General features: G+C 51.5%; 1 protein-coding gene across 2 annotated transcripts; it reads left to right on the top strand.

Annotated features, from left to right (window-relative positions):
- The first annotated feature begins 3,922 nt into the window (after positions 1 to 3,922).
- On the top strand, positions 3,923 to 26,223 carry Il22ra1 (interleukin 22 receptor subunit alpha 1). Of its 2 annotated transcripts, XM_050153543.1 has the most exons (7): positions 3,930 to 4,156; positions 8,117 to 8,249; positions 8,982 to 9,154; positions 12,121 to 12,296; positions 17,049 to 17,187; positions 20,974 to 21,095; positions 23,020 to 26,223. In XM_050153543.1, the coding sequence occupies exons 1-7, from the start codon at positions 4,108 to 4,110 to the stop codon at positions 23,962 to 23,964; spliced, it is 1,737 nt and encodes a 578-aa protein (XP_050009500.1). In that variant the 5' UTR covers positions 3,930 to 4,107; the 3' UTR covers positions 23,965 to 26,223. The 2 variants fall into 2 exon arrangements, with proteins under 2 accessions (XP_050009511.1, XP_050009500.1); XM_050153554.1 differs by lacking the exons at positions 8,117 to 8,249; positions 8,982 to 9,154 and having other exon boundaries at positions 3,923 to 4,156.
- Positions 26,224 to 26,598: the final 375 nt, after the last annotated feature.

The raw sequence follows: 26,598 nt of genomic DNA, 5'->3' as shown, positions 1-26,598 counted from the left end.
GAGAAAGAGAGAGAATGAGTATGTGGAGAGGGGTCTGGGCCTGGCATGAGTTTTTGAAAGCTCAAAACCCACTCCCAGGGGCACACTTCCTCCAACAATGCCACACCTCCTTAACCTTCTAATCCTATCAAAGAGTTCCACTCCCTAGTGACTAAGCATTCAAATAGATGAGACTGTGGGGGCCATTCCTATTCAGCCATTACAGTGCGTCTAAATCCAATGAAGCTGACGCTCAGGATTAATCCCCATGTTTTACTTTAGATGGAAACATTGTTATTCATTTAACCAAAGCCGGAGACATAGAGCATCCTCTTGCTCTTGTGGGATTCTTCTCTCTCTCTCTCTCTCTCTCTCTCTCTCTCTGTCTGGGTCTCTGTGTGTTTCTGCCCTTGCCTTTTCCTATATCTCTTTCTCTCACACAAACACACAAAGTAATGTATCCAATTTATTTTTAAATTACATTATTTGTTTGTTTGTTTGTGGGGGCTGTGTGTGGTGTGGCACCTGAGTGTGGAGTTCAGTAGACAACTTCTGGGGGTTGGTTCTTTCCTTCCACCCTTTAAGTCCCGGGGATCCTACTCAGGCATTTGGCTAGGCAGCAAATGCCGTTCCCTGCGGAGTCACTGTGGCAGCCCCCAGATTCCTGAGCATCTTATTTTCTGTTCTAGTTTGCCTTCTGCTGCTGTGATAAACACGATGACCAAAAACAGCCTGGGGAAGAAAGCATTACTTCCAGGTCCCAGTCCACCACTGAAGTCCCGACTGAGTGCTGCTCTCTGCTGCTCTCTGCTCCCCGGCTCGTGCTCAGGGAGCCTTCTCCCGCAGTCGAGGCCCACCTGCCTAGGAAGGCACCGCCCACAGTGGGCTGGGCTTTCCTCTCTCAATCGTCAACCAAAACAATCTCTCACAGACTTGGCTGCAGGCCAATCTGATCTGAGCCATCCTTCAACGTCAACACCCTCAGATGATTCTAGGCTGTGACAAGCCCACAGCTGATGCTAACTAGGACGCGTCCCCTCCATTCCTGTGAGGACCTAGTCAGTCACAGCTAGAGGACCTGGTCAGGTTCTGCAGTAGAACTTTCTCGTCGGGACTGACAACCCACAAATAATGACATGGAGACTTATTCATTATGGAAGTTCGGCCTTAGCTGACATTGGCTCCTAACTAGGTCTTATAACTTAAATTAACCCATGTTCTTTCATGAGACTTGTTACCTCATCACCATATGGTCCATCCTGCTTTCTTCGCATCTGACTGGCAACTCTGCCTTTCTTCTCCCAGAATTCTCTCTGTCTGGAAGTCCCGCTTATACCTCCTGCCTAGCTATTGACCATTCAGCTGGTTATTATACCAATCACAGCAATAGATCTGTACACAGTGGACAAATAGCCCATCACAAGGCTCCTTCCTTTCCTGCACCCAGGAACCCCAAGGAAAGTCTTCCTATCCACAGAACTGGTGTGGCTGCAGCTTGTCCTCTTGGCCAATCACCTTGGTCCACCACTGTCTCCTCTCACCATGTGCCCCTTCTTGTTACTTTGTAACCCAGCTCTCTGGATGTAGTCTTCCCGCTCCAGCTTGTCCCTAAAGTCATTAGAGCCCCCTTCTCCACCAGGGCCCATTTCCAAGGGACTTTACTACAAAAGGATTGGTACTCAAGGGTCAGGAGGCTGTGGGCCCAGTCACAACTGGGAAGCAGCCAGCGTCCCCACAGAAGGGTGCTGCTATTCCAGCCTTCCGTGCACAGGGAAGACGGCAGGGACTGTGGTGCCTGTGCTGCCCAGCTGCTTTTTGGTTTTGTGGTTTTGGGTTTGTATCTGTTGCTTGTTTCTGTCAACTTGACATAAAGTAGGGTCCTTTGAGAAGAGGGACCCTCAAGCGAGAAACAGCTCCATCAGACTGTGCTGAAGAACAGTTTCTTCATCAATAGTTGGTATGAGAGGGCCCTGCTCACTGTGGCCAGTGCCACTTCTGGACAGCAGGGTGCTGGGTTCTATAGCAAAGCAGGCTGAGCCAGGCATGAAGAGCAAGCCAATAAGCAGCCCTCCTCCATGGCCTCTGTCAGCTCCTGCCTCCAGAATCCCGGCCTGTGTGAATCCCTGTCTTAGCTTTCCTCAATGTTGGATTGTAACCTGTAAGCTAAGTAAATCCTTTCCCGAGGTGCTTTTAGCCATGGCGTTATCACAGCATAAAAAACAAATTAAGACAATACTAGGGCTAGTCACATGACAGAGTGGGGAAAACTAAGTTGGAAGCCCCCAGAAGAGACTTCATCACTGATGAGGTGCCACCCAAATGGGGTCACAGTGAGCGGGACATTCCTGATTCCTCCAGTAACCCCCCAATGAACTCCGCCTATCAGGAGGAAGCTGCCAAATCTGAGGAACGTAATTTCTACAAATAATTGACATCTGGCTCTCGGGTTAGATAACTTTAGCAGAGGTTCAATGCTAAATTATAACACTGAAAAGAAAATAGCCAGGTGGTAGTGGCACACACCTTTAATCCCAGTACTTGCGAGGCCGAGGCAGGTGGATCTCTGTGAGATCAAAATCAGTCTAGTCTGTAGAGCAAGTACCAGGACAGGCTCCAAAGCTACACAGAGAAACCTTGTCTCAGAAAAGAAAAAATAAAAAAAGAAAAGAAAATGAAACACAAATCTATATATCAGAGCCCATTCCATCTAAAACCCCAATCCCAGGGCTGAGGGCACAGCTCAACGTAATTTACCACATTCTCATGTGAGGTGGCTGGTTTTGACCCGCTCGGTCAGCAGTTGGTAACGGGACCAGGCAAATGTGCTACAGGGCAGGGTCCTTTATCATGTGCACCCTAAATGTAGTCCAAATAGACATCTCCCATCATCACTGGGGCCCAGCCAGAGGAAACAAACATTCCTAACCACTCGAGCAAACCTTGGTTACCACGACGTCCATCTTCATTTCCATGGACACTGCTGTCCAGGACCGCTCTTCGTGGTCCAGAGCTGGGGGAGGCATTGCAGTCTTCACCGCCCCAACCTAAAGGCCTATATCCTGCTGGACCGTGGCCTCTCCAAGGCAGCCGAAAGAATCCCCTGTGCTAGTATTGCTTTTTCTCTGCGGTGCACGTGCATGTCTGCGAGTGGGAGCCTGCATACGTGTGGTGGCTGGAGGACAGCCTCAGCATCTGCACTCAGTTTTCTTTGAGACAGCATCTCTTGTTGCCCACTGCTGCATCTGCAGGCTATCTGGGCCACCAGTGTCCAGACATCCTCCTATCTCTGTCTCCCATCCACCCAGAGGAGTGCAGGGACCACAGACGTTGGACCTTCGTGTCCACCCATGTCCATCCTGCGTCTCTGAGGTTGCGGGGTCTGAACGCAGGTCTTTCTGCTTGCTTGAAAACACGCAGCCCACTGAGTCATCTCCGCTCCAATTTCCCCCTACTTTTTAGAGATTCTTCATCCAAGATTCAAGTTCAAGATTGCCTGGGCTTCCCACCTCAGCAGCCCTGCCAGGAGGAGGCTGTTCCAAGTGCACTGCTCAGCCTGAGGGGCCAGGATAGGTGCAGGTTAAGGAGCATCTAGCTCCCTGCATTTCCTCCTTGTTTGGTCAGAGCGCAGCCAAGGAGCCATTGCCGGAGAATGCCCTGGTTTGGCCCCTCATTTGTCCTGGTCTTTTCCTCAGGATAAATCCTCTTATAATGGAATTATTAGGGCAGTGATATGCACCGGGGGCAGGCTTTGATTGCTGTCTGATAAGAACATACTTCGGCTTTGCCTTTCCCAACTCTGAGCTCACTGATACACCACCAGGGGCCCTGGGATGAATCAGTCATCAGACCAGATAAACAAGCCCTTCTGCTGCCGGTGCCTCCTCTGCACTCAAGAAGGGAACCTCCCTTGGATCTCACCCAGGTCCTAGAATTCCTCAGCACGAGGCTAGGCACCTTTGTACCCCTGCCTAGAGCTCACTCTGCTCTCCTCTCCCCGCCCTATGCCGGGCGGAGTCAGCTGCCAAAGCGGCAAGACTTGACACACACACACACACACACACACACACAGAGCCCAGCCTCCTTGCAGGGTCCAGAGCCGAGGCCCAAAGGGGCCATTGGCGGGAGCCGATGAAGACACTACTGACCATGACCGTCCTAGCTGTGGGATCCCTAGCTGGTGAGTGCTTCCTAACCTGTCCTCAAATTCCCCTCCGGAAACAGCCAGGGAGCACATTGGCCTCCTCGTGCCCCAAGTTTCATTTTCTTCCTCGCTGGCACTGGACTGGGAGTTGGGTTTTCCTGGAGACAGAGATGGCCTACTCCAGGTAGCCGGAGGGGACAATAGAGTATCCTAGACCGTGGCTTCCTGAAGGGACTCAATTGACCTTCACTTATGCAGGCATTGGCCAGCTGTCTGAACCGGGGGTGCTGAGCCCTCACCCCCCAGTAGATAGAGTCTTGGCCTGGGGGTGGCTGACACCTCATGTTCAGCTTCTGACCAAGAAGGGGACAACAGGCTAGACAAAGCAGGAGTTAGGTCACTGTCTCTGTCCTTGTCCCCTCAGGCCACTCTGGATGGACCAGAAAAAGTACTTTCCTCCCAAGAGTGGTCAGGTGGGCTGCACTAATGTGCCAGGGTGCCCATAGAAACTAGACTAAGGACTATCACTGTGGAGTCCGAGAAAGTGAGTGTCGGGGTTCATACCTGTGAGAGCTTCACATGAGATGTGGGCTTGGTCTGTTCTCCTGAAATGGAACCCAAGGATTCTCTCTCAGAAGTCGGAGCTCAGGTATGATGGAAGAAGTGGTCCAGCATAGTGCAGAATTCGGTCTCTAAAGAGACAAATGCTCTGGCTCCTCTCTCCAAACAGTACAGATGGTCCCTTAGCATCAGCAGGACTTCTCCACAGCCCTGCCTGTGATGGGCTATATAGATTCGAAGCAGCATCCCCCTAGTCCCCAAAGCATGTTCTCGTACATCCAACAAATTGTGGTGTGGAGCTGTGGCTCTCCCAACACTTTAAGGGAGTGGGGGAACGGATAGAAGCCTGAGGTGACCAGTGCCTAATATTAGCCGCAGACACAGGCTCCCACCCCAGCTCTCAGGCTGGCTCCAGGTCACTGTGGACGTCCACTGTGCGTTTTTCCTTAGCTCCCCTGCCAAGCGCCAACTGATACATTGTTTTTCCACACAAATGTGAAACCTGTCTTTTATAAAGTGGCCAGACAGCCAGACTTCCCACTATACATCTCCTCCTTTCCCCAGGTTTCACAATTGTAGACTTTCAACCTTCAACCAGGAAGTCTAGGAATGGCACTGGCGGGGAGGGGGGGGGAGCAGATGGATTATTTAAAGGGGAAAGAAGAGGAGAGAGAGAAGCCTCATCGGACCCCTAAATTAGGAGGGGCTCTGCCCATGTCAGGAAGCCCACTTCAGGTCCTCGCCACCCCTGCTTCCCTTTAATTCTTTTTTTTTGAGGTGCTCCCAGCCTCTCCCAGCCCAGACATCCAGGACTGTCCCCAGTAGCTGCCTGCTCCTCAAACCCTAGCCTTCTCTCATATCTACCCTCTCTCCATGATGGGGCTCACCCCATGTCCCCCCAGAAGCCACTGCTTAAGTCTGTAATACTTCTGCTGGTCTCTCGTCCCAGCCTCCGACCCAGCTCCATCAGAGAACTCTAGAACTGGCCTCAAATCTGCCCAGCCCAGGATGCAATCAAACTGTTAGTCATACCTCGGGGCTCAGCAACACAGCCACCACACTGGGAACACTCGGACACTGTCCCCAAGGTCCCACTGTCTGGGCTTTCGGGAAGCCTGGAAAACAAAGATTGCCACAGCTGCTGACCCAGGCTGACCCAGATGCAGGGAGGTGTGACCAGGGGACCTGCAGTAACAGGGACGGGCTGTTCCTGTCGTCTGCCCACCCTCACCCCTGCAATGTATAGATGCCTCTCGAAAGAACTCTGTAGACTTGGGCTACAGAAATCCTCCCTTCAAGCCCTCTGCCTGCTCATAGTCAGGTGTGGGGGAGGAAGGCCTAGACACGAGAAAGATATATGTCCTCAAGGCCTCCACTCAAACCCCACACCTGTTCGTTTCCCACCCTCGCCAACCAGGCTGTTCTCATATGTCTGAGCCAGAGCGGCTCTGCTGCCACCGTCTGCCCCTTCTTCTCACCACAGGCGGGGTCAGGACTGAGGGGAAGGGTCTGTAAGCCACAGGCTCTTTACTGACAGGAACATTGCTTCTGAGGCAGCAATTCCCTCCCTGGTCTCCCTGGGGACCCAGGCCTGCCTGGTCTTTTCCTTGCCTAAAGCTGAGCAAAAAGCCTGAGCTGGAAACATTAATGGACAGACAGATTCTGTTTGGGCTTGGGGTTGTGGTTTAGGGGACTAGGGGTTGAAGCCAGGGCCTCAAGCCTGTTCAGCCCTGTTCTGTCTCTGAGCTACACCCCCAGCACCTGTCCAAATTCCTCACACTGTCTTCTGTCCTTCTCTCTCCTCCCATCTTCCTTGAACTGGTCTCCTCCCAGGACTCTGGCGTCCCCGGTTAGCAGAGGTGGAGGAGGACATTGCTCCCCACACAGATTCCTGCTTTCCCAGCCCCTCCCTTCCCCTCAGGCCAGGCAGAGTCCTATGAAGTGCTGGTCTCCTTCACAGACCACGTAGCCCTGGGACCCTGTCAGATGCTAGCTGAGGCACTGGTCTATAGCCCTGGATGAGCCTCAGTTGTTCTCATTCATGAAATGGGAGCAGCAGTAGTCACCGTCCCATAGGGTGAGTGTTCAGTGCATGGAGAGGCTTGGGCTGGCGGCCAGCAGCTGGCGCACCCTTCCCGAGCGTCAGCTGCGGCTGTTGTCATCCTTGTCTGTTGCTAAGTCAAATTGTCCCTGCTCGAGCCTTAAGGAAACGAGATCAAATTGCTTAAACAATTTCCCCCATGGTGACCTGCCTGTATGTCAGCATCCTGCTCCCTGTAAGGTGTCGGTGTAGACGGTATCTTTGCTGTCCACAGAGGCAACATGGCTAGCAGGTGGGGGCTGACATGAAAAGAATTCACAATACCTTCTCCACCACTGTGTGGAGTGGTTGACTTCGGACACGTGTTGTCTTGGGGCTTTTACCTGGAGGACTCTAAAGTCAGGTTAAGGATGCCACCCCTCGGTGTTGAATAGTGAACGAGATAGTAAATATTCACAAGGTGTAAGGAAGTCTGACCGCTCGGCTGCTGCTGGGGGTGGGGGTAAAATTCAATGCACGGTAGCCGCTTTAGGAAACCTCGTGATAATTCCCTCAAGAGCTAAGAATAAAGGCTGAGCCTCGGCGGCAGAGTGCTCTCCTACCAACGTCTGAGACTGTGGGGTCCATCCTCAGCACTGCAGAAGAGAAATGAATAGGTAGGTAGGTCGATTGATCGATCGATCAATCAATGATGGATAGATCAATAAAGTTAAAGATAGAGCTACCAAGATATGTACCCAAGAGAATTATATATGAAATTGTATCCACTCCACATGCACACCCAAGGGAATTAGAAACCCATGTCCACTTAATTTTTTTTTCACACACAAATGGTCACATCAGCATTGTTCAAAATAGTGGAAAAATGTAAAAACTGTAAATGCAAATGTCCATCAACCGGCGGTAGATAAACAAAATATGGTATATCCATACAGTGGAATATTATCCAATCATAAAAAATAGACAAATACTAATGCATGCTGTGGATGAAACTTGACAGCCCTGCTAAGGGAAAGAAGCCAGACACGGGGGGAAAGCCAGGGCGTAAAGGACTTGAAAATCCAGAACTGGAAAGCCCTAAGAAAAATAAAACAGATTTGTGATTACCAGGAACTGGGGCAGCGAGGGTGAGGGGGGGAGGGGGAATGGGCTGCGACCACCAAAGATGTAGTTTCTTTTGTGGATCATGAAAACGTTCTAGAATTAGGTAGTCGTGACAGCTGCGCAGGGGAGGGAATAATCTTAGAAGACAGTGACCCGAACACTTAAATGGCGGATGTCGTGGAGGGTGAACCGTGGCTCACAAAGCAGGGAGCAGTGTTGGAGAATGAAGGTGGGGGGAGGGGTCCTCAGTCTGCAAACCCACTGGCTCACTCCGCTCCTGCCTCCTGCAGCTCACACTGCTGGGGACAAGTCTGTTCTCCTTCGAAATGTGAAATTCCAGTCCAGCAACTTTGAAAACATCTTGATATGGGAGGCTGGACCCAAAAGTACCCCGGACACGGTCTACAGCGTGGAGTATAAGAGGCAGGTATCTCATCCAAACCGACCCCCTCATGACCCTGCTCTGCAGCACTTCCAGGATACCCCCAACTCCCAATGACCCCACACAGACCAAGCTCTGCTCTCTTACATACAACCAGAGGTACAGGCAGTAGAGTCAGACTCTCCGCGTGAGAGCCAGCTCCAACCGCGTAGCCTTGGGCAGTCAGGGGAGCCTTAGTTTCCCCATTTGTTAAGGGTGGGTAATGACATTACCAGTACGCATGCCCGCTGTGTAGTGAAGTTCTAATCTAATAGCTGGTTGTCATGGGTGAGTCTTGGTCCTCAGAAGCTTCAGCCATGCCTCCTGCCTGGGTCTAGCTTCAGCCCATTCACAAGGCCCAGGTTCTTTCTTGGCCCTGCCACTTCAACATGTGGCAAGTTGCACCCTGTCTCTGAGCCTCTGTCTCTGAGCCTGTGAATTAGGGCTCACAGGTTTGGAAAAAGGGGCCGGGTTGCACTCAAGATGGCAGGGTTTGGTCTGGCCATCACGTGTTCCCTTCAAACACTGCCACGGTTTTCTCCTCTGAGTACAGTTTCCTCTCTTGAGCACAACACACACACTTACCTATAAGGACCGTTGTTGTGAGAGCTGACCTCAGTGTCCACACAGACAGCCTTGATACTGGGTAAACACCAGATGCCCTTATCATCATGAAACCACAGGCCTAGCGGAGCGATTCATTCACTGTGTGCCCTGCCTGCCCTCACATACAGGTATGGAGAAACAGTGTGGCTGCCCAAGGCAGGCTGCCAACAGATCACCCGGAAGTCCTGCAACCTAACTCTGGAGACGGGCAACCTCACCGAATTTTACTATGCCCAGGTCACAGCTGTGAACCCAGGAAGTCAAGAAAAGAGAAGTGGCCGCTTCAGCCCACAGCAACACAGTAAGGGAGGGTGTCTGCTCACTTCAGGAAGGGGAGAAGCATGTCTTAGGGGAGGGGCCAGGCTAGCCTGCACATCTGGAGGATGCGGAGAGGATGGCGGTGCATTTGGAGTGAAGAGAGTGGATGGGGTCCCGGCAAGTCTCTGGCTTTCAGAGGTTATTACAGGGCCAGGGCACAACCCAGGAGGTGTTTCTCTACCTCTGCTCAGAACTTCCTAGGTTTGAGGAAGCCCCACCACCACATCAGGAGCTCCTGATTCATGTCTCCACTCTCTTGGTACCTCTTGCTCATCCTCTCAGGATGTAAAGCCCTCCATTTCTTCCTTTGCTGGTAAATCTTAGATAAGATTCAATTCCTCCCTTGGCCACGCCAGTCCTGCCTTTGCTCAGCCCACGGTTGAAACTCTATATTCAATGGGTCTCGTTCTCTGCTGGCTCCTGCCTCAGTGCCTCCACTCCTCCCCGGGTCTGGGGGCTTAACTCAGCATAGGCTCCGAAGAGAGTCCCTGCATCCAGCCCTGGCCACCTGATCTCAGCCGGTCAAAGCCAGCTGAGATCTTTATTTATCCTTTATCTTTACTTATTCCCCGTCACAGTGACCCCCTGATTCAACCAAATGAAACTGAAAAATATTTGGAAAAAATATTGCATCGGCATAGCCTGCCCACATTCTTCTTGCGACACACATCTGTTTACATAGTATTTGCCATTTTCTGTTAACAGTCGACAGAGGACGCATTTAGGTTGAGCACAGTACTGGGCCTCTCTACACAATGGACTAAGAACTATGGATTGATGCATTTGTGAGGCAATCCAAAACCAATCCCCACAGACACTGAGAGACCCTGGGCACTGTTCACGTAGTCTTCTCAGCTCAGGCCACAACTAGCAAAGACTGTGTTGGCTTATATGTGTATTGTTAACCTCCCCGACAAAAGCGTGCACTCCAGGACAGTCTTCGGAACCGACTATGTTCCGTGCCATTAGTGGAGTGCACGGTACATGGAAGAGGCTCCATATATACCCACTGAATGAATGAATGAATGAATGAACAAATGAATGAATACCAGGTGCCAGACCCTATGCACACGAAGCACGTGGCGACGTCAACTGACTTACGAAGTCACAGTTCCCTGTGTTTTGAACAGGCTTTTAGTCTGAAGCCCTACCTGGCTTGGACATCACTCTGTAGCTCAGACTAATCTCAAAATAGTAGTGTCCTTGTTTGCTTGCCGTTGCTGTGATAAACACCGACCAGAAGGGAGGCAAGGGCTTACCTAAGGCTCACATATCCAGATCACAGTTCATCCCTGAAGGACACAAGGCAGAAACCGTGGAGGAAAGCTGCCGTCTGGCTTGCTCTCAGGCTCTCACAGGCTCACGTGCAGCTAATTTTCTCATACAGCCCAGGCCTGTCTGCCTAGGGATGGCTCCACCCACAGTGGGCTGGACCTCCTACATCAATTACAATCCAGAAAACACCCCACAGACACTCACATAGGCCCATCTGATGGGTAAGATTCTGCCTCAGCCTCCTGATCTGTTATCATGTTCTTGTTTTGGAAGTCCCTTTTTCCATATCGTGGTGTCCTGAACTTTTGTTATGAAACATTTTTACTCAGCCTGGTTTCCCACAGCTATGGAACAAACTACTTGATGGTGGAATCCCGATTCCCTTTTCTTTTTGAGTACATTGATCTCCATTTTTCTTCTTTTTTAAGATTTGTGTGTTTGTCTGTCTATCTGTGTGTCCGTGTGTGTGACTGTGTGTGCCTGTCCATCTGTATGTCTGTGTGTGTCTGTGTGTGTTGAGGTCAGAGGGCAACTTCCAGTAGTTTGTTCTTTCGTTCTATCACGTGGCTCTCAGGGACTGAACTCAGATCATTAGACTTGGTGGCAAGCACCTTTACCCAGCGCAGCCATCATGCCGGCTCTAGCTCCACTTTTCAGTTCCACTGGAGCAAACATCCTTTGGCTATGATGTTCTAAACCTTGGAGGACAGCAAATAATTGTGAGGCTTTTGCAAATTAGATTCAGGGCAAATGGGGTGCATAAACTCCTGAAATTGGATGAACAATTGTGTGCTTAACATTTTCATGGAGAAAAGAGCCCAGGCAATCACCAAATTATATATATATATACATGCACATGGGGCTGGTGACATGCCTCAGTCAGCTCTTGTTATATAACTATGAGGGCTTTAGTTTGAATCCCCAGCACCCATGTAAAAATAAAAACATCCAGGCATGGTTGTACTTGGTGTCTTGCCTGTGACCTCATCCCTGCAGTGTGGAGACAGGCGGATCCTAGGAGCTCAGGGGCCAAGCCGGTTTGAAATGATGAGCTTCCAGTCAGTGAGAGGACCTAACTCAAGCCTCCCAGTGTTCTGACTGGCAAGCTAGCTCAGCAATTAAGAGCACTGGCTGCTCTTGCAGAGGGCCCAGGTTCAATTCCCAGCATCCACATAGCAGCCCACAACCATCTGAACTCAGTTTCAGGGGACCTGAAACTCTCTTCAGTTTCCTTGGGCACCAGGTACACACATATCACATGTACGAATATGCAGGGGCAACATCCACACATATAGAATAAACCCAATATCCTCCTCTGGCCTCCACATATACACACACAGACACACACACATTGTTTTTTAGAAAATTCCATCTTGAGAGAGTGACTCTTGGGCGCAGAAGCAATAGTATTGGGCCTGGTATTATTCAGACTCTGTCATTGATGCACCCAAAGTCGTCCTTGCAGCAGACTAAGGGGAAGAGTGTTGCAGGCACACTCACCCAGGGGATGCCAGGGCTAAGATGCACTTCCCACCGGGTACCTCCCATCCACTCTCTGTCACCCCTGGGCAGGCTCACTCTTGGACACCAGCCATACAAAGGCCTCTCTTTTCACACATTGAGTTAGTTGCTGCTCCACAAACAGTTCTGAGCTTTTCTCTCTCCCCTTCTTAGCCACCATCAGACCACCAGACGTGACCTGTATCCCCAAAGTGAGATCCATTCAGATGCTGATCCACCCCACCTTCACGCCCATCCTCTCGGAAGATGGTCACCGGCTAACCCTGGAGGAGATTTTTCCCGACCTGTTCTACTGCTTAGAACTCCACGTCAACCACACCTACCAAATGGTAAATACAGGTCATGTCCCGTGCCTCCACATGAGCCCCCTCCCCTTGCAAGAATATTGGACTGATTTCAGCAAAAGTGGTGCGTTATATGCAAGGGCACTTCCTTGGGAGGCTTCTAGATTTCTAGTGGGGTCATGAGCCATGACCTTCACCTCTGGGCTCACATGTACCTTAGCACGTTCAAGGTTCTGACAAGTCCTGCTGAGCCACAGCTTCAATTTTGTAACAGGCAAGCTTTTCATATTTATTGGACCAGGTTCATTTTGTTTGTTTGGTACATTGGTTGGTATTCATTGTTTATTTGTTTGTTTGTTTGAGGCAGAGTATCGCTCTGTAATCCAAGATGGTCTGGAGCTCACCACAAACTCGTAGCAATCCTCCTGCATCAGCACTAGTATTACAGGCATGTGTACCTGGGCCTGGTTCAGAAAGCTTTATATCCTAGAGAACAATATGTTTCTATTACTATCCCCCCCCCCCTTATCTCTTTCTCTCACTCCTTGCTCTTTTGATTTTTGAGACAGGGTTTCTCTGTGTAGCCCTGGCTGTCCTGGAACTCATTCTGGAGTCCTGGCTTGCCTTCTGCCTCCCAAAAACCAAGATTAAGGGTGTGGCCACCACCTCCCAGTTATTCACCCCCTTTAGAAAATGTTGGTGTGGTGGGGCAGCAGCCGTAGCTTCGTTGGTGGAATCCTTGCCTAGCATGTGCAAAGCTCTGGTTTTGGTTCCCCAAACCAGAGAAACAAAGTGTGGTGGTGTACGCTTGTCATCCAGCTCAGAGGCGGAGGCAGGGGGATCAGGAGGAGTTCAGGACCGTTCTCAACACCAGCCTGGCCTGTGTGAGACAATGTCTAAAAATGACAGAGAAAGGAAATTAAAATCCTGGAGTCAGCTTGGAAGTGTTTGGGGAAACTGTGTGTAGGGAGTGGCTTAAGACGGGTCCTAAGGACAGGTCAGCCCGGCAACTGGCAGACAATATGCAAATGATCTGATCTTGTACACTTCCTAGTATGTGCCATTAATTCATGACTCAGTTGGGTGAACGTTTATTTCCTCCTCTGCAGTTCTGGAAAAAAAAATCCCTCAAAGAATGAATAACCTAGTGGGTGGGGGAGGGGTTAAGACAAGAATTGTAACAGGTGGGGCTGCACGGCAGCTCGGCACGACCTAAGGGACTGTGGAAAACTCTCGGGTGGCCCATGCCACTTTCTGAGGCAGGCAAGAAAGTCATGTACCTTCATCATAGCTTCGTGAGTGGGAGCTAGCGTCTCCATCTTCGAGATGGGAAGACACATGCTCAGAGAGGCCGAGCCACTGGCAGCTGTGGGCGAAGCCTCCATTTGTTGTTGCACCATGGTCAGAAAGAGAAGCAAGACCCCATACAGTGTTTTTCCAAAGCACAAAGCCGACCTCTCTGGCTGGAGTGTTTAGCCACGAGGCAGTTTTCTGGCCCTTGCCTTGGACCGGTGGCTTCAGAACCTCCCAGAGTAATCACTCGAAGTGCAGCTCCTGGGGACCCTGGCAGACATAACTTAAGGAACAGAAGTAGTCTCAGAGGTGTCGGCTGGCAAGGCGGGAGGGGCATGGCAGAGCAGAGCAATGCAGATCACAGAAAGGGGACCTGGGAAGAGGCCAGGGCGTGACTCAGGCTTCAGGGACACATACAGTGACTTCCTCCAGAAGACCACTCCCCAACCCTCACCACTTTCTAGAGAAGCCATCAGCTTACACGTCCATCAAGGAATTGATCCATTCGTTAGGTCAGAACCCCCAGCAACCCATCTTCTCTGGACACACCCTCACAGACACCCAGACAGCTTCGCAGTCTCCTAAGTGGCTCTCAATTCAATCAAGCTGATGAGATTACCCATCAGCCCCCCCCCCCCCCAGTTTGCCACTGCCTGGCTGAGACCTGGATTGGAGTGACCATTCCACAAGGGACTGACTCTTCCTTCGCCGCGAAACATGAGGACCTCGGGTGTGGAGGGACTGTGGAGACGAGCTGGAGGAACCTGTCAGGACTGTGGGGTGCAGGTGGTAGAGGAATTCTACAGTTGTCATGGGAACAGCGGGAAATTACCTCGTCATCAAAGTAGCTCCTGATAAATATTTGGGTTGGACTAAAGATTTTATGGTTCCTGATTTCTAATTTGATTTGCCCTGCGGTCCGTGAGCCTGCTCTATCTGAATTAGTCTTTTTAAGCTCATGAAGGTTTATTTTATGGCCTGCCATCTGCTTGGCTTCTGAAGAAAATAAGTGTGTTTGGAAGGGCAGGGTAGTGTGTTCAACAAACATCAACTAGATAGTGGAGGCTAAGGGAGCGCTCCGTCTGTATCTCTTCTGACGGGGGTTGGGGGGGGCACGGGAGCGGCGGCTGTGTTGTTCTTTTAACTAATTGAACTAACTCCTCAGCTAGGGATGTGAGTTTATTATTTCCCCTTAGTTCTGTGTATCTTTCTTTCATGCATCTTGAAACCCTTATTAAACATATGCATGCATGGTTATTACATCTTCCTGATAAGCTGGCCTCTAATCGTGATAGAATTCCCCCTTTCTGTCGCCTGGGGAAGTCCACTTCCTCTGACATGGATATTAACACTCCAGTTTCCTTATAATATGTGTGATATATACACGCATATGTATTTCAAGGTTTATTTACTGTGTATGAGTGTTTGGACTGCACTTATGTCTGCGTATCACATGCATGCTTGATGCCCCTATTGGTCAGAAGAAGGCATCAGGTCCTCTGGAACTGGAATTATGGGTGGTTGTGAGCCATTATTCTGAGCCTGAATTCTGCAAGATCAGTGAGTGCTCGTAAACACTGAGCCATCTCTCCAGGCCCCAAAAGAGAAGCTGGGGAGATGGGTTCTGACATGGGTGCTGGGAACCGAACTCTCAGAGTTTTGATTGTAAACCTTAACTTTTAGTGTCTGAGCTATCGATCCAGTCCTCGTGCCTTTCTATAACCATTTTTCTTCAACCTGTGTTTTTATATTTAAAATGCATTTATACAGACACTATTCTGACAGAGTATTCTTTTTGCAGTTTGTGTATGTGTGCACGTGTGGGGGCATGCATATGTCACGGCACATGTGTGGAGGTCAGAGGACAATGTGCAGGACTTGGTTCTCTCCTTCCTCCATGTGGGTCCCAGGAACTGAACTCAGATCCCATTTTGGCAGCAAGCACCTTTACCTACTGAGCCATCTCGCACACCCTCATTTATGATGAACCTATTTTCTTTTACAACCTTGAGCACAATTTGACAGCTGATTCAAAATTATTATATGTGACACCCAACGCTCTGGTCGTGTTGGGTCACAGTTTTTGCTTTCATTGGTGTTTTGTAATGTGTGCTGGATATTATGAATGCCACGTTGAAGGGACTCTGGGTTGTATGATAACCTCCAAAGGGTGTTGGTTCATCTTTGTTCTTTTGGAGAGTTTGTTGTTTGTTTGTTTGTTTGTATGTAAGTCTCCCACTATAGCCCAGGCTAGCCTGGAACTTATTTTGTAACTGGCAGCAATTCTCCTATGTCTGCCTCCCGACTGCCACCACGCCCAACTTTCTGTGGTGTTTTGGCTTTACTTCGGCTGGACTTCATGCTCAGGTGTCTCCATTTCAGGCTTTTACGTTCATTGAGGCGTGGAGGCTGCCTCACACACGCGGTGTGTTTGCGAAGGCATCCAGGGGTAGATAGAGCTGAGTTCACACAGAGAGCCTGGGCCGCCTCCACACAGTGTCCCCGTCTCTGGTTTGCCCCTCATTTCCCAGCCATTGTGATCACCCCAGATTCTGTCCTCTAGTTGTTCTGGTCATCAAAATGGCATGGCTTCTAGGCTTCAGCCGCCCGTAAAGTGTAGGTTGGAGTCTGCCTTCAGGATAAAAGACTTGGTCGCCATTATTCCTCCCTCATCTCCCTCTGTTGCCTGCTCTCCAGCACCTTTAGACAGTTATTTTTTTCCCATTTTGGTCGTTTTATTCACTGCTTTTCATCGCCATGATAAAGCACCTGACGGGAGAGCTTAAAGGGAAGAATTCGCTCTGGGGCTCGCGGCTCCTGAGGACTCGGTCTGGGGTGGCTGGCACCCTGTACTTGGGCAGAATTGGTGGTGGCAGGAACCTATGTCAGAGAAGGCTCCTCTTATACAGAAAATAGAAAGCAGAGAGAGAAGAGAGGAGGGGCCATGAGGGGAGGGCAGAGCCCTGAGCCGGGGGCTGTAGGTGGGGTTTGACCAGGATGTTGCCTTCTGAATATGGTCGAGCAGCCGAGTCTCTGGAGAAAGATCACGGTGGCACCAAGAAGAATGTGCCAGTGAACGGAGACCAATCCAGAGATGAGTGAGCAGTCAGGGGATACTGCAGAGCCCAGCTGGGGAGAGCAGGGCAGGAGGAACAGAAGGGTGGAGGACATAAGCGTGGGGGGAGGGCAGGGGTGATGATGGAGGTGGCAGGAGAGAGGCAGGGATGGTGGCGGGGATCACCCTGTCACCACAGCAGCTGAGAGCTGTGAGACGTGACGGACCAGATGCTAGGAGGAAGGTGCAGAGAGCCTGAGGGCTGAATTGAGGATAAAAGACGATGGGGGAGCAGAATGAAGAGCCACCAGCCGAGCTGGCCAGTCAGGCTGGCTGATGGGGTCATCTTAGTGTCAGGAAGAGGAATGAAGAGGGGCGTGTGTGTGCGCGTGCGCACGCACGCATATGGTGTGTGTGCACAATCACGCTGGGTTCTCTGTCCATTTCAGCACCTTGAAGGCAAACAGAAAGAATATGAGTTCCTTGGCCTGACTCCCGACAGAGAGTTCCTCGGGTCCATCACAGTTCTGGCTCCGATGTGGTCCAAGAGAAGCGCCCCCTACGTGTGTCAAGTGAAGACGTTGCCTGGTGAGTTCAACTGAGGCCATGGGGGAGGATTCCCAAGTGTCCGGCTTAAACCCCCTCCTTCCTCCCTGTAACCAAGGGGATGCTTGGCCGGGCTCTGAGAACCCTTGGAGATTGGCGGTGTCCTAAGATTGATCTTTGTTTATCCACAGCCCGGCTGTCTAATGGGTCCACTTAGTGAATGTTTAATCACCGCCCTCAGCCAACGCCTGGATTTCTTTTCCCTGGCCCAGCTTTGTGTAAACTCTGGCAAAGCATATATAAATTATCAACTCAAGGAACATACACTCAGGGAGGAGGTGTGCAGGGGTGGGGACAGGAAGGACAAACTGATCCTCAGTGTCTTCCAAGCCGGTGAACTATAATGGCAATAACAATGGCTTGCATTTCTGCTCAGCAGACCAGGGACCGTGACTCCTGCACACACAGTCGGGGCGGGGCAAGGGAGGGAGAGGGAGATGCTTTAATCATCTTCATTCTACAGAAGAGGAAAGAGGAAACAGGTTGAGAATGGTAACATCATTTACCCAAAGTCACACAAGAAGTGAAGGAGGAAATGAGGCCCAAAGCCAGTGACTCTGTTCTACCTGCCATGTTTCTTCTCGGGGAGACAGAGGCACGCCCACTTCCTCTCGCACATTCTCAGGACTCGGGTTACGGCTCAGTAGCAGAGCACAGGCCAAGTTTGGGGTTCCATCCCCAGCAATGGGAAGCAGGCTAACAAAAACTGCGGAGCATCTGCTCTTTGGTTAGACGCACGTAAGAGTCGTAAGAGTCGTGATGCTTCGAGCTGCTAGGTAGAGCAGGACGGTGACGTCAGTGGGCGGGGTTGACCTGAGGCTGGGGGCCGCCCGAACCCATCATGTTCTGGTGACTTCCGCCAACTATAGTCTCCCTTAGAACTCAGTTTGGGAACTGGACAACGGTGCCAGGCACTGGGTGAAAAATGGTCCCGGTCCTCAGCTTTGTCCGGAAACTCAGCCCTTCAGAACCTGCAAAACGCTGGCTTCTCTGCCTGAATCCCAGGGCATTATCTGGCAAGAGACATAACTGGAGGACAGCCAGCCCTGGCCGCAGGCACGGGGCATGCCCTTCCTTCGTGAGGGACCCGGGTACCAGAATAGAACCTGGCAAGCAGGAGGCTAGGAACAGAAACCACTCTGTGGATGCCAAGCTGGGGCGTGTATAATGTGATCTTTGACCTTCACCCCAACCTCGCTGGATATGCTTCACGTGTCCCCAGGCACCCCACCCCACCCTGCTTCTGGACAGCCGATGGGCCCCTCCTCACCCACCGTCCTGTGGGCTTGACCTCATATGAGCTGATTTGCAAATGCCACACTAGGTTTTGCTTAGATTTGGCTTTCTTGTTATGTTTTAAGACAGCGTCTCCCTCTGTAGCCCAGGCTAGCCCCCAGCTCCTGATCCTCCGCCTCAGCCTCTTGAGATAACCACTTTCACCTGAGACCATCTCTGCTTTCATCTAAAGCTTGCTTTTCTTGGGTGTTTCTTGCCAATGGACCTAAGATGCTTGCTCCTTAAAGAACATAGTACAAACCCTTCCAGCAATTACAAACAATCTGTCGCCGACATACCAGATGCTTTATACATTCTTTCATCTTCATGATTGCATATATTACTTAATTTTTAAAACAACTCCCCCCCAAAAAAATGTTGGTAGCATAATCCTCATTTTATACAGGAGGAACTCTGGCTCAGAGAGGTTAAGTAACTTATCATGGCTACACAGCTGATCAGTGAACCCAGTTAGCTTTGCCTGACGCTAACCACTACCTTACAATCTAGCGTACAGCTAGCTCCTTCCATCACAGGCTTGCTCCACGTCTCCATTCCAGAGTGAACCATCCCTCCCTTGACCTTAGTCTAGGTTTGGCCTCTCTCCAGATTCCAGAATCCCCTCTTTATTTCCTCAGGATGCCTGGGAGCTACAGAATATTATCCCAGCATGTCGGTGGGTAAAGGGTCTCAAAGTTGTCTCACTTCGTTTATTTTACAAATGAGGCACAATTGTACATTAACTGCGGGGATGCGCTCTGGAGTCGGTACTCTTCCTCTGGGGAGCTGTCATACCCTGGGCAGGTCACTGAACCTCTCTGGGCCTCATTCTTGTTGCCCTAGAAGAGGAGAGCATCCCCGTGTGTGTTCTGGTGATTTTCTGGGAGAGCCTGGGCATGCAGGCAACTGTTATGAAGATGCTGGAGCAGAGAGGGCTGCACAGCAGGGAGGATGCTCAGCTCATTGATAGCAAAACGGACCCCTAAGGTCCCTGCTCCTCATCTTCAGGTTGCCATTTTCTCACCCTGCCTCCACATGGGTGAAATGACGTATGTAAGCTATCAGGCTGAGGATGTCTGTGTTCCCGTCTTGTCCTGGTACAAAGGGTGATGGCTTCCCACGAACACGGGGCACAGTGTAGAGGCGTTCACGTCATTCACTGTAGCAGTGACAGGGGACCAGCCCATGACTTCAGGCTGGCCCAGATCCCCCAATGGCCCAGGTTGGAGGAGGCTGGAAGTCGAGGTTCTGAGATCTCTACAATATCTGGTAATGGACTCCCTCACTGAAGTCAGCTGGGGCCACAGGGGGCCTGGGGCATGAAGGAAAGGAGGCGATGTGGGGGGGCCAGGACCCCAGGTAATGTAAACAGCTGGTCTCCGGAGCTTGCACCAGCCTCTGCCTCCCCAGCTTTTCACAAGTGCCACTCAGCCTGACCACAGGATAGCACAGGGAGAGAGTCTCAGTACTCTGCCTCTCTCACTTCTCAGAGGCTCGGTGCCCCACAGGGTCCTCCGCCAATGCCAGAGACAATCTACCCTCTGACCCCCTCAGATCCCAGCCAGTGGGACCCTGTCTGCTCACTGCCCTCCTTCCAGAAGCTCTTCCTCTGACACACGCAATGAAGAAGCCCGTAGCAACAGTGACAGATCCGTCTGGACCTTCAGTGGTTCTCAACCTCCCCAATGCTACGACACTTAATTATAGCTCCTCATGTCGTGGTGACCCCCAACCATGATTATTTCTGCTGCTATTTCATAACTAATTTTGCTACTGTTATGAATTGTCATGTAAATGATGGTCTTCGTTGACCCCTGTGTGTGACCCCTGGGTTGAGAACCACTCTAGAACCCTTCGAGAGCACACTCTAAATAGCAGACACTTGGAAGACCCCGTGCCTGTAACAGAGCTTGCGTCCTGACCAGGCTCACCTGCTAAAGGAAGATATCAGCTAGCATACAGACGCTTGGTCCAGAGAGTGACCAGAAAGTGTCTAGATGTGGGGTCTGAATGAGCTGGCCGTGTGGGCTGGGACATCAGCGGGCAGTTGAGACCCTTGGCTGTATGAGTTGGAACCACACTGAGGAAAGGGACCAGAAGAGAGGCCTTCCTTACATCTCACTTTGGTTTTTAAGGCAGGGTCTCACGTAGCCAAAACAGCCTTGAACTCACGCTGGACTTCTGCCTCCTGGATGCCAAGACTTCAGGCCTGCACTCTGCTTACACAGTGCTCTAGTGCGTCCGCTGTGCTCTAGTGCGTCCAGGGCATCCGCTGTGCTCTAACGTGTCCAGGGCGTCCGCTGTGCTCTAGTGCGCCCAGGGCTTTGGAGAGTGGGCAAGCCCTCCACCAACTGAGCTACATCCCTAGCAAGACGTTTTGCCCTTGAAGGTGGTGAAGAATTTATCCTAACTGTGAGGGTCACATCGATTTTGCTCAGGACTGAGCCCAGAGGTCTCCAAGCCTCACCAGTCTTCCTCTGTCCTCTTCTGCAGACCGGACGTGGGCCTACTCCTTCTCCGGTGCCGTGCTGTTCTCCATGGGTTTCCTTGTCGGCTTGCTCTGCTATCTAGGCTACAAATACGTCACCAAGCCACCCGTGCCTCCTAACTCCCTGGTGAGTCTCCCACCTGGGGCTAGAGAAGGGTATCTTGGGGAGACCCTCCAAGGCCCAGAGCACAGGGGAGGCCCCTGAGCAGTGCAAAGTTCTGCCTCAAAGCAGGCTGGGTTATAAAGAGGGTTCAACAGGTTCAGGGTGTGTGAAGAAGGTGTATGGTCCGGGCAGTGGGACTGAAAAGGGGGTGCCCAGTGGCTTGAAAGCATCAGAGCCAGATGGGAATGCAGGTCCTGGGGAACATCAGGGGCTGAGCAATGGGACTCTGTAAGGCTGCAGAACACTGAAAGTCAAAGTTCAGTGTGTGGGTACGGTCATGTAACCCCAGGACTACGGGTACTGCTGATACAGAAGAATCTCAAGGTCCAGGTCAGACTGAGAGGTATAGTGAGACTTTATCTGACAAACCTACCCTTACCACCAACCAAGAAAAAGATCAAAAAAAAAAAAAAAAGGCAAAGAAATAAATCAAAAACTCGGGCAGAGGGATGATTATCCCAGCACTCAGTAGATGGAGGCAGGGAGGCAGAGGGATTGGGATTTCAAGCTCATCCTTAGCTACAGAGTGAGTCACAGCCTGTCTCACAACATGTAACAGGGGCTGGGGAAGCAGCTCAGTTGAAAGAGTGCTGCCCCTGCATGCACGAGACCCAGCACTGTGATCCCAGCACTCGCAGAAGGGGAAGCAGGAGGAACACTAGGTCATCCTTGGCTATAGATCAAGTTCAAAGCTAGCCTGGGCTACATAGCAAGTTCCAGGTCAGCTAGGGCTGCATAGAGAGACCCTGTCTCAAAACAACAACAATAAAATTCAAAACTAAACAAAAAGCCCCAGGTCTGCCCTGCAAGGCCACCCACTGCCACTTTTTATTTTTTCTCATGAGAATCAGGCTTCAGATTGTAACATGAGCTCTCTAATTTCAAATACTCACACCTAGTTTTAGCACCGAGTCCCTAGGGAGTCAACACATCCCATCAGCGGTCCCACCTGGCTGTGGGCCCAGCCTCTGCTCTAGCAGCAAGGTCACCATCACAGCCTCAGGCTGATCAGTGTGACTCTGGAGCCAACTCTCCATCTGGGGGGCTCAGATGGCATTTTGCATAGTGCCACAGTCCTGGCTATCCATTGTCTCTCAACCTCTTCCGGTCCTGCCCACATCACCAACCTTTTCCACCTCAGTCCCTCATAGCCATGCAAGCCACAGCCTTGAGGAAGCCCAAAATCTGGACCATCTACTTCCTGGGCTGTCAATCACCTGGAGCAAGGAGATCCTAAGTTACTCTACCAGGTGTAACCTTGACCTTACAGACCACAGCATCCATTTGCTTGTAGGCCTTGGTTTTTCAAAACACGGTCTCACGATGGAGCCCAGGTTCACCTCAAACTCAGCTCTTTGTACGTCAGCCTCTCTAGCATGAGCTGTCTCAGAAGCTGGGTGCATTCAGAGGGAACACTGTGAGCAGGGATGAGTTACATACATCTTGAATGGACCCCCCATTGCCTTGACAACCTGCACAGAGGTCTTGTGTACCCACATCACAAAACAGAACATGGAACTGGAGGAACGGCTTTCATGTAAACATGAAGATCAGAATTAGGATCCCCAAATTCACGTACGTGCTTGGAGGGTGTGGCGGCCCACCCATAAATCTAGTGCCCTAGAGGCAAAGATACGGGATTCTCAGATCAAGGTGGTTAGTTAGACCCACCACATGGGTGAGCTCTGGGCTCATTATCAATATCCTGCCTTGATATAGAAGACGAAGAATGACCAAAGATACTGGGTGTCGGTCTCTGGCTTCCACACGCGTGTGCGTGCACACACACTCAAGCACCCATGAGCACACGCGTCATGTACAATGTCATAAGGAAAAAAGAAAAGAAAGCAGGACATGTGCTGAAGGGTGGATTCTTGTCTTCCCACAGAACGTCCAGCGTGTCCTGACCTTCCAGCCCCTACGATTCATCCAGGAGCACGTGCTGATCCCTGTCTTGGACCTCCGTGGCCCGGGCAGTCACGCTCAGCCCATCCAGTACTCTCAAGTGTTGATCCCCGGGCCCAGGGAGCCGCCTGGAGCTACACAGAGGCACAGCCTGCCTGAGGTCACCTACATAGGGCAGTCAGATACCTCCATCCTCCTGCCCACCAACGTGCCACCTCAGCAGACATTGTCCCCACCGTCCTATGCCCCAAAGGCTGTCACTGAGGTCCAGACCCCTTCCTATGCACCTCAGATAGCCTCTGATGCCAAAACTCTGGTCTACTCGCCACAGCAGCTGATGAAGACCCAACCTTCCACCTATAACGCGCAGGGCGTTCTGGATAGCTGGGCTGCTTCCTATGCTGTGTGTGGCGAAGACGCTGGCCAAGACTCCACTCCTGAGGTCCTCCCCAGTCCCAAACACCTCAAGTCCAAAGGTCAGCTCCACGAAGACACACTTGCTGAAAGTTGTCTCCCGGGAGACCTTTCTCTGCAGGGAGTCACCTCCTTGGCTGACAAGGAGGTAAAAAGACCAAAATCACTCCCCCCACCTCTGGGGTTTTGCACAGGCAGAGGGCCTGACTTTAAGGCACTGCACAGTGATGAACCAGAGACACCGGGGTACCTGAAGGGGGCATTATCCCTCCTGTCCTCGGTCCAGATCGAGGGCCACCCTGTCTCCCTCCCTTTGCACACCCATTCCCTCTCATGTTCCCCCTCCGACCAGGAACCAAGTCCCTGGGGCCTGCTGGACTCCCTCGTGTGTCCCAAGGACGAAGGTCTGGAGGCTGAGACTGAGCCCAGTGCTGCAGCGTCTGAGCTGGAGCAGCCCACAGAACTGGACTCTCTTTTCAAAGGCTTGGCCCTGACTGTGCAATGGGAATCCTGAAGGGAGATCAAAGCGAGCAGGCCTGGGCACCCTCCTGCCTGACCCCCACTGACAACCCCACACCCACAGGCTCTAAGGCCCAGCCTCAGGTGGGTACCCTGGTGAGAGCCAGCAAAAGGAAGATTTGGGCCCCAAGTGGGAACACGAATGTACGTTGAAGGCTCTAAGGGAGAGACGACGGGCGGGCAGCATATTCAAATGGCCTGTGCCATCGAGCCCAGCAGGTAAGACAAATGGAGCTGTAATGCAGAAGACCCTCCTGGAGACCTGTGCCACCCCACCCCTCAGCTCCTAGGCCATTGGGCCGGAAGCTGCCCATCTTCACTTGCTTTCTGACCAGCTCCCTAACCTAATTTAGCCAAGGGTGAGACAGCCACCTTCTCTGAAAGAGCTTGGGTTGGAAGCCAGGGGGCCCAGCACAGCCGGCACTTCCGCCAAGGCCAGAGGCAGCACTGTGGCAAGACTTCCGGGCAGAGTGTGGCTAAGGGCTCACTCCCTGCCGCCAGTCCCTTCTTTGCTCTTCTGTGGGAGGCTTCACCCTGGAATGGCCCGTTAGTCCATCGTCCATCATAAGATGAAGGAGGTGCCGCACAAAACTCTTCTGCAGGTAGAGGTCCAGAGAAAAGCATTTGAACGGGACTTGGGACCATGAAACCCAGAGGCTTTAGAATCTCAGCACGCCTGGGCTCACACTCCGGCCTCTCCACTATATGACAAGTGGATTAGCTAGCTCAGATTTTAGCTTCCTCATCAATGAAACAGGGATCATCAGGTTCTCCTTCCGAGGATGACATTAATGTCTGGGAGGTGCTTTGTAGCAGGGCCCAAAACACGGTCACTGTCTTCTGCTAGGATTTTTTTTTTTAATCTGAAAACACAAGGGAGGGCCTCCTCCCATTCGTGTCGGCTCATGGGCGTCTTCTCGTGGGAAAGAGACTGTCGTAGGCAAGGACTGGGCTATCTAGGGCAGACAGGAGGAGTCTCTACAGGGCTTTCTGGAAACAAGCCCAGAGGCAACAGATGGCACAGAGCCTTCTCTTTGAGGTTGGAGGTGGAAGCAGTCTGGACAGAGGCCATCACAGGGCCTTCTTGGCATGGAGGGAGCCCCAGGCCTGTCTGCCCCATCTCAGGATACCGTGGCGGTACAACGCCACCCTGGCCCCCTAATCCCGTGCCTGTACCCAAGAACAGGAAGCATCTTTTACTCTCTGCTGACAGGAAGCCATGCCCATTAGACCACTCCCATCTCAGAGGGGCCTTACCAGGAGGAACCCAAGACCCCGGCCTACCCAAGGCTTTGCCGTGGAGTTGGCCCTCAAACACAGGGCCTTTTGTGTCGAGCGGATGCTCTCCACCCTGTTGAAATTCTTGGGGGCTGAGCCTGACTGAACACAGAGAAGAAAGGGCCCCTTAAAGCGTTCCTGAGAGATAAGTGCCCTCCCTATCACCTTCTTGCCCCAAATTTCTGAGACACAACACCAAATTCCATCTGCATCATGGTGGCCTTCCAGAAGTACACTGTGTCCTTCCACTGTCCTCACCTGTTTCCCCTTCTCTTCCCCGCCTCATTCCCTTAATGGCACAGGGTGACAGGTGGGGCTCTTATCTGTATGTCATTAATATTTAACCTCCCTCCGAGGTCACTGACCCAGTATTGCTGACCAAAGGTTAACTGCCTCTCCTTTGTTTATGAGTAAAAAGAACGGCGGGCCTGTTCTGACTTGGTCAGTGCACCCAGAGGTGTGGAGACGCTTTTATGGAAGGCCATAAACTGGCTGCCATCTCCCAGAGCTATGCATGTGGCAACCATAACAAAAAAACAAGGGAGAAGCAGGAGTGTCTAAGGAGGAGCCTGTGGTACCCCGATCTGGGGGCCCTTCTGGGATCACCACACACACTCCTCCCCTGGCATCCCAGGCCTATGGCTGGGTTGGGTCCTGCTAGAAGGCAGGATGTCAAAGTTCCTCCTTGTCTCGGGTGAGCTTGGCTTTCCTGGGAACCCTCCCCTGCCCTATAACCTGGAAAACCTCCAGCTCTGCCTGCTGTGCCCTGTCCCACCCAGAGAAAGGTGAGTCCCCAAGTCACCTGCTTCACAAGCAATGACAAAGAACAGTGACCGCAGCATTTCCCCAACCTTATCCTCCGGGGAGGGGTCCAAGACCCCAGAGCCCTGTCCAGCTGGAACCCACGAGCTGTGTGCAGCCAAGGAAAGCTGGAACCACGTCCCAACATGAAATAGTAAACTTGCTTAAAACATCACGAGATGCTTCTGTCTTTTTGTTTTTTCTCTTCGGAATGCAGTTGCTTGCTTTTGCAAGTGTGAAGTTGACGGTGTCGTATCCAGAAGATGCCTGAAACCTCAGGTGCTATCAGACGCTCTGGTGTGCTACACACCTGTGATAAAGCTTAATTTGTAAAGCAGGCTCACGGAGAGACTCACAACCTCAGCAACTACACTAGAGCAATAGGAAGCACAGTGAAGGGGACTGGAGCATTGAGCACAGTGGGTGGGTACCACAGAGAGTGGATACACCGGATGCACGTCTCTGGCTTGACATCTTACGTCAACTGGGATACAGGGTAACATAAAACTTACAGATTATGGGGTTGGAGTCGAGGCTCGGTGGCTAAGAG

Source organism: Alexandromys fortis, unplaced genomic scaffold (genome assembly GCF_014885135.2).
Source record: "Alexandromys fortis isolate MF-2015 unplaced genomic scaffold, M_Fortis_MF-2015_v1.1 scaffold_26, whole genome shotgun sequence".
Classification (NCBI taxonomy): Eukaryota; Metazoa; Chordata; class Mammalia; order Rodentia; family Cricetidae; genus Alexandromys; species Alexandromys fortis.
This window is presented reverse-complemented; position numbering and strand designations above follow the sequence as displayed.

Bases quoted from the DNA above. Each gene is read 5' to 3' on its own strand.
- Il22ra1 (XM_050153543.1), top strand. From the start codon at position 4,108: ATGAAGACACTACTGACCATGACCGTCCTAGCTGTGGGATCCCTAGCT. The intron at 4,157-8,116 runs GTGAGTGCTTCC...TGCCTCCTGCAG, and splicing joins AGCTGTGGGATCCCTAGCTG to CTCACACTGCTGGGGACAAG. The intron at 21,096-23,019 runs GTGAGTCTCCCA...GTCTTCCCACAG, and splicing joins CCGTGCCTCCTAACTCCCTG to AACGTCCAGCGTGTCCTGAC.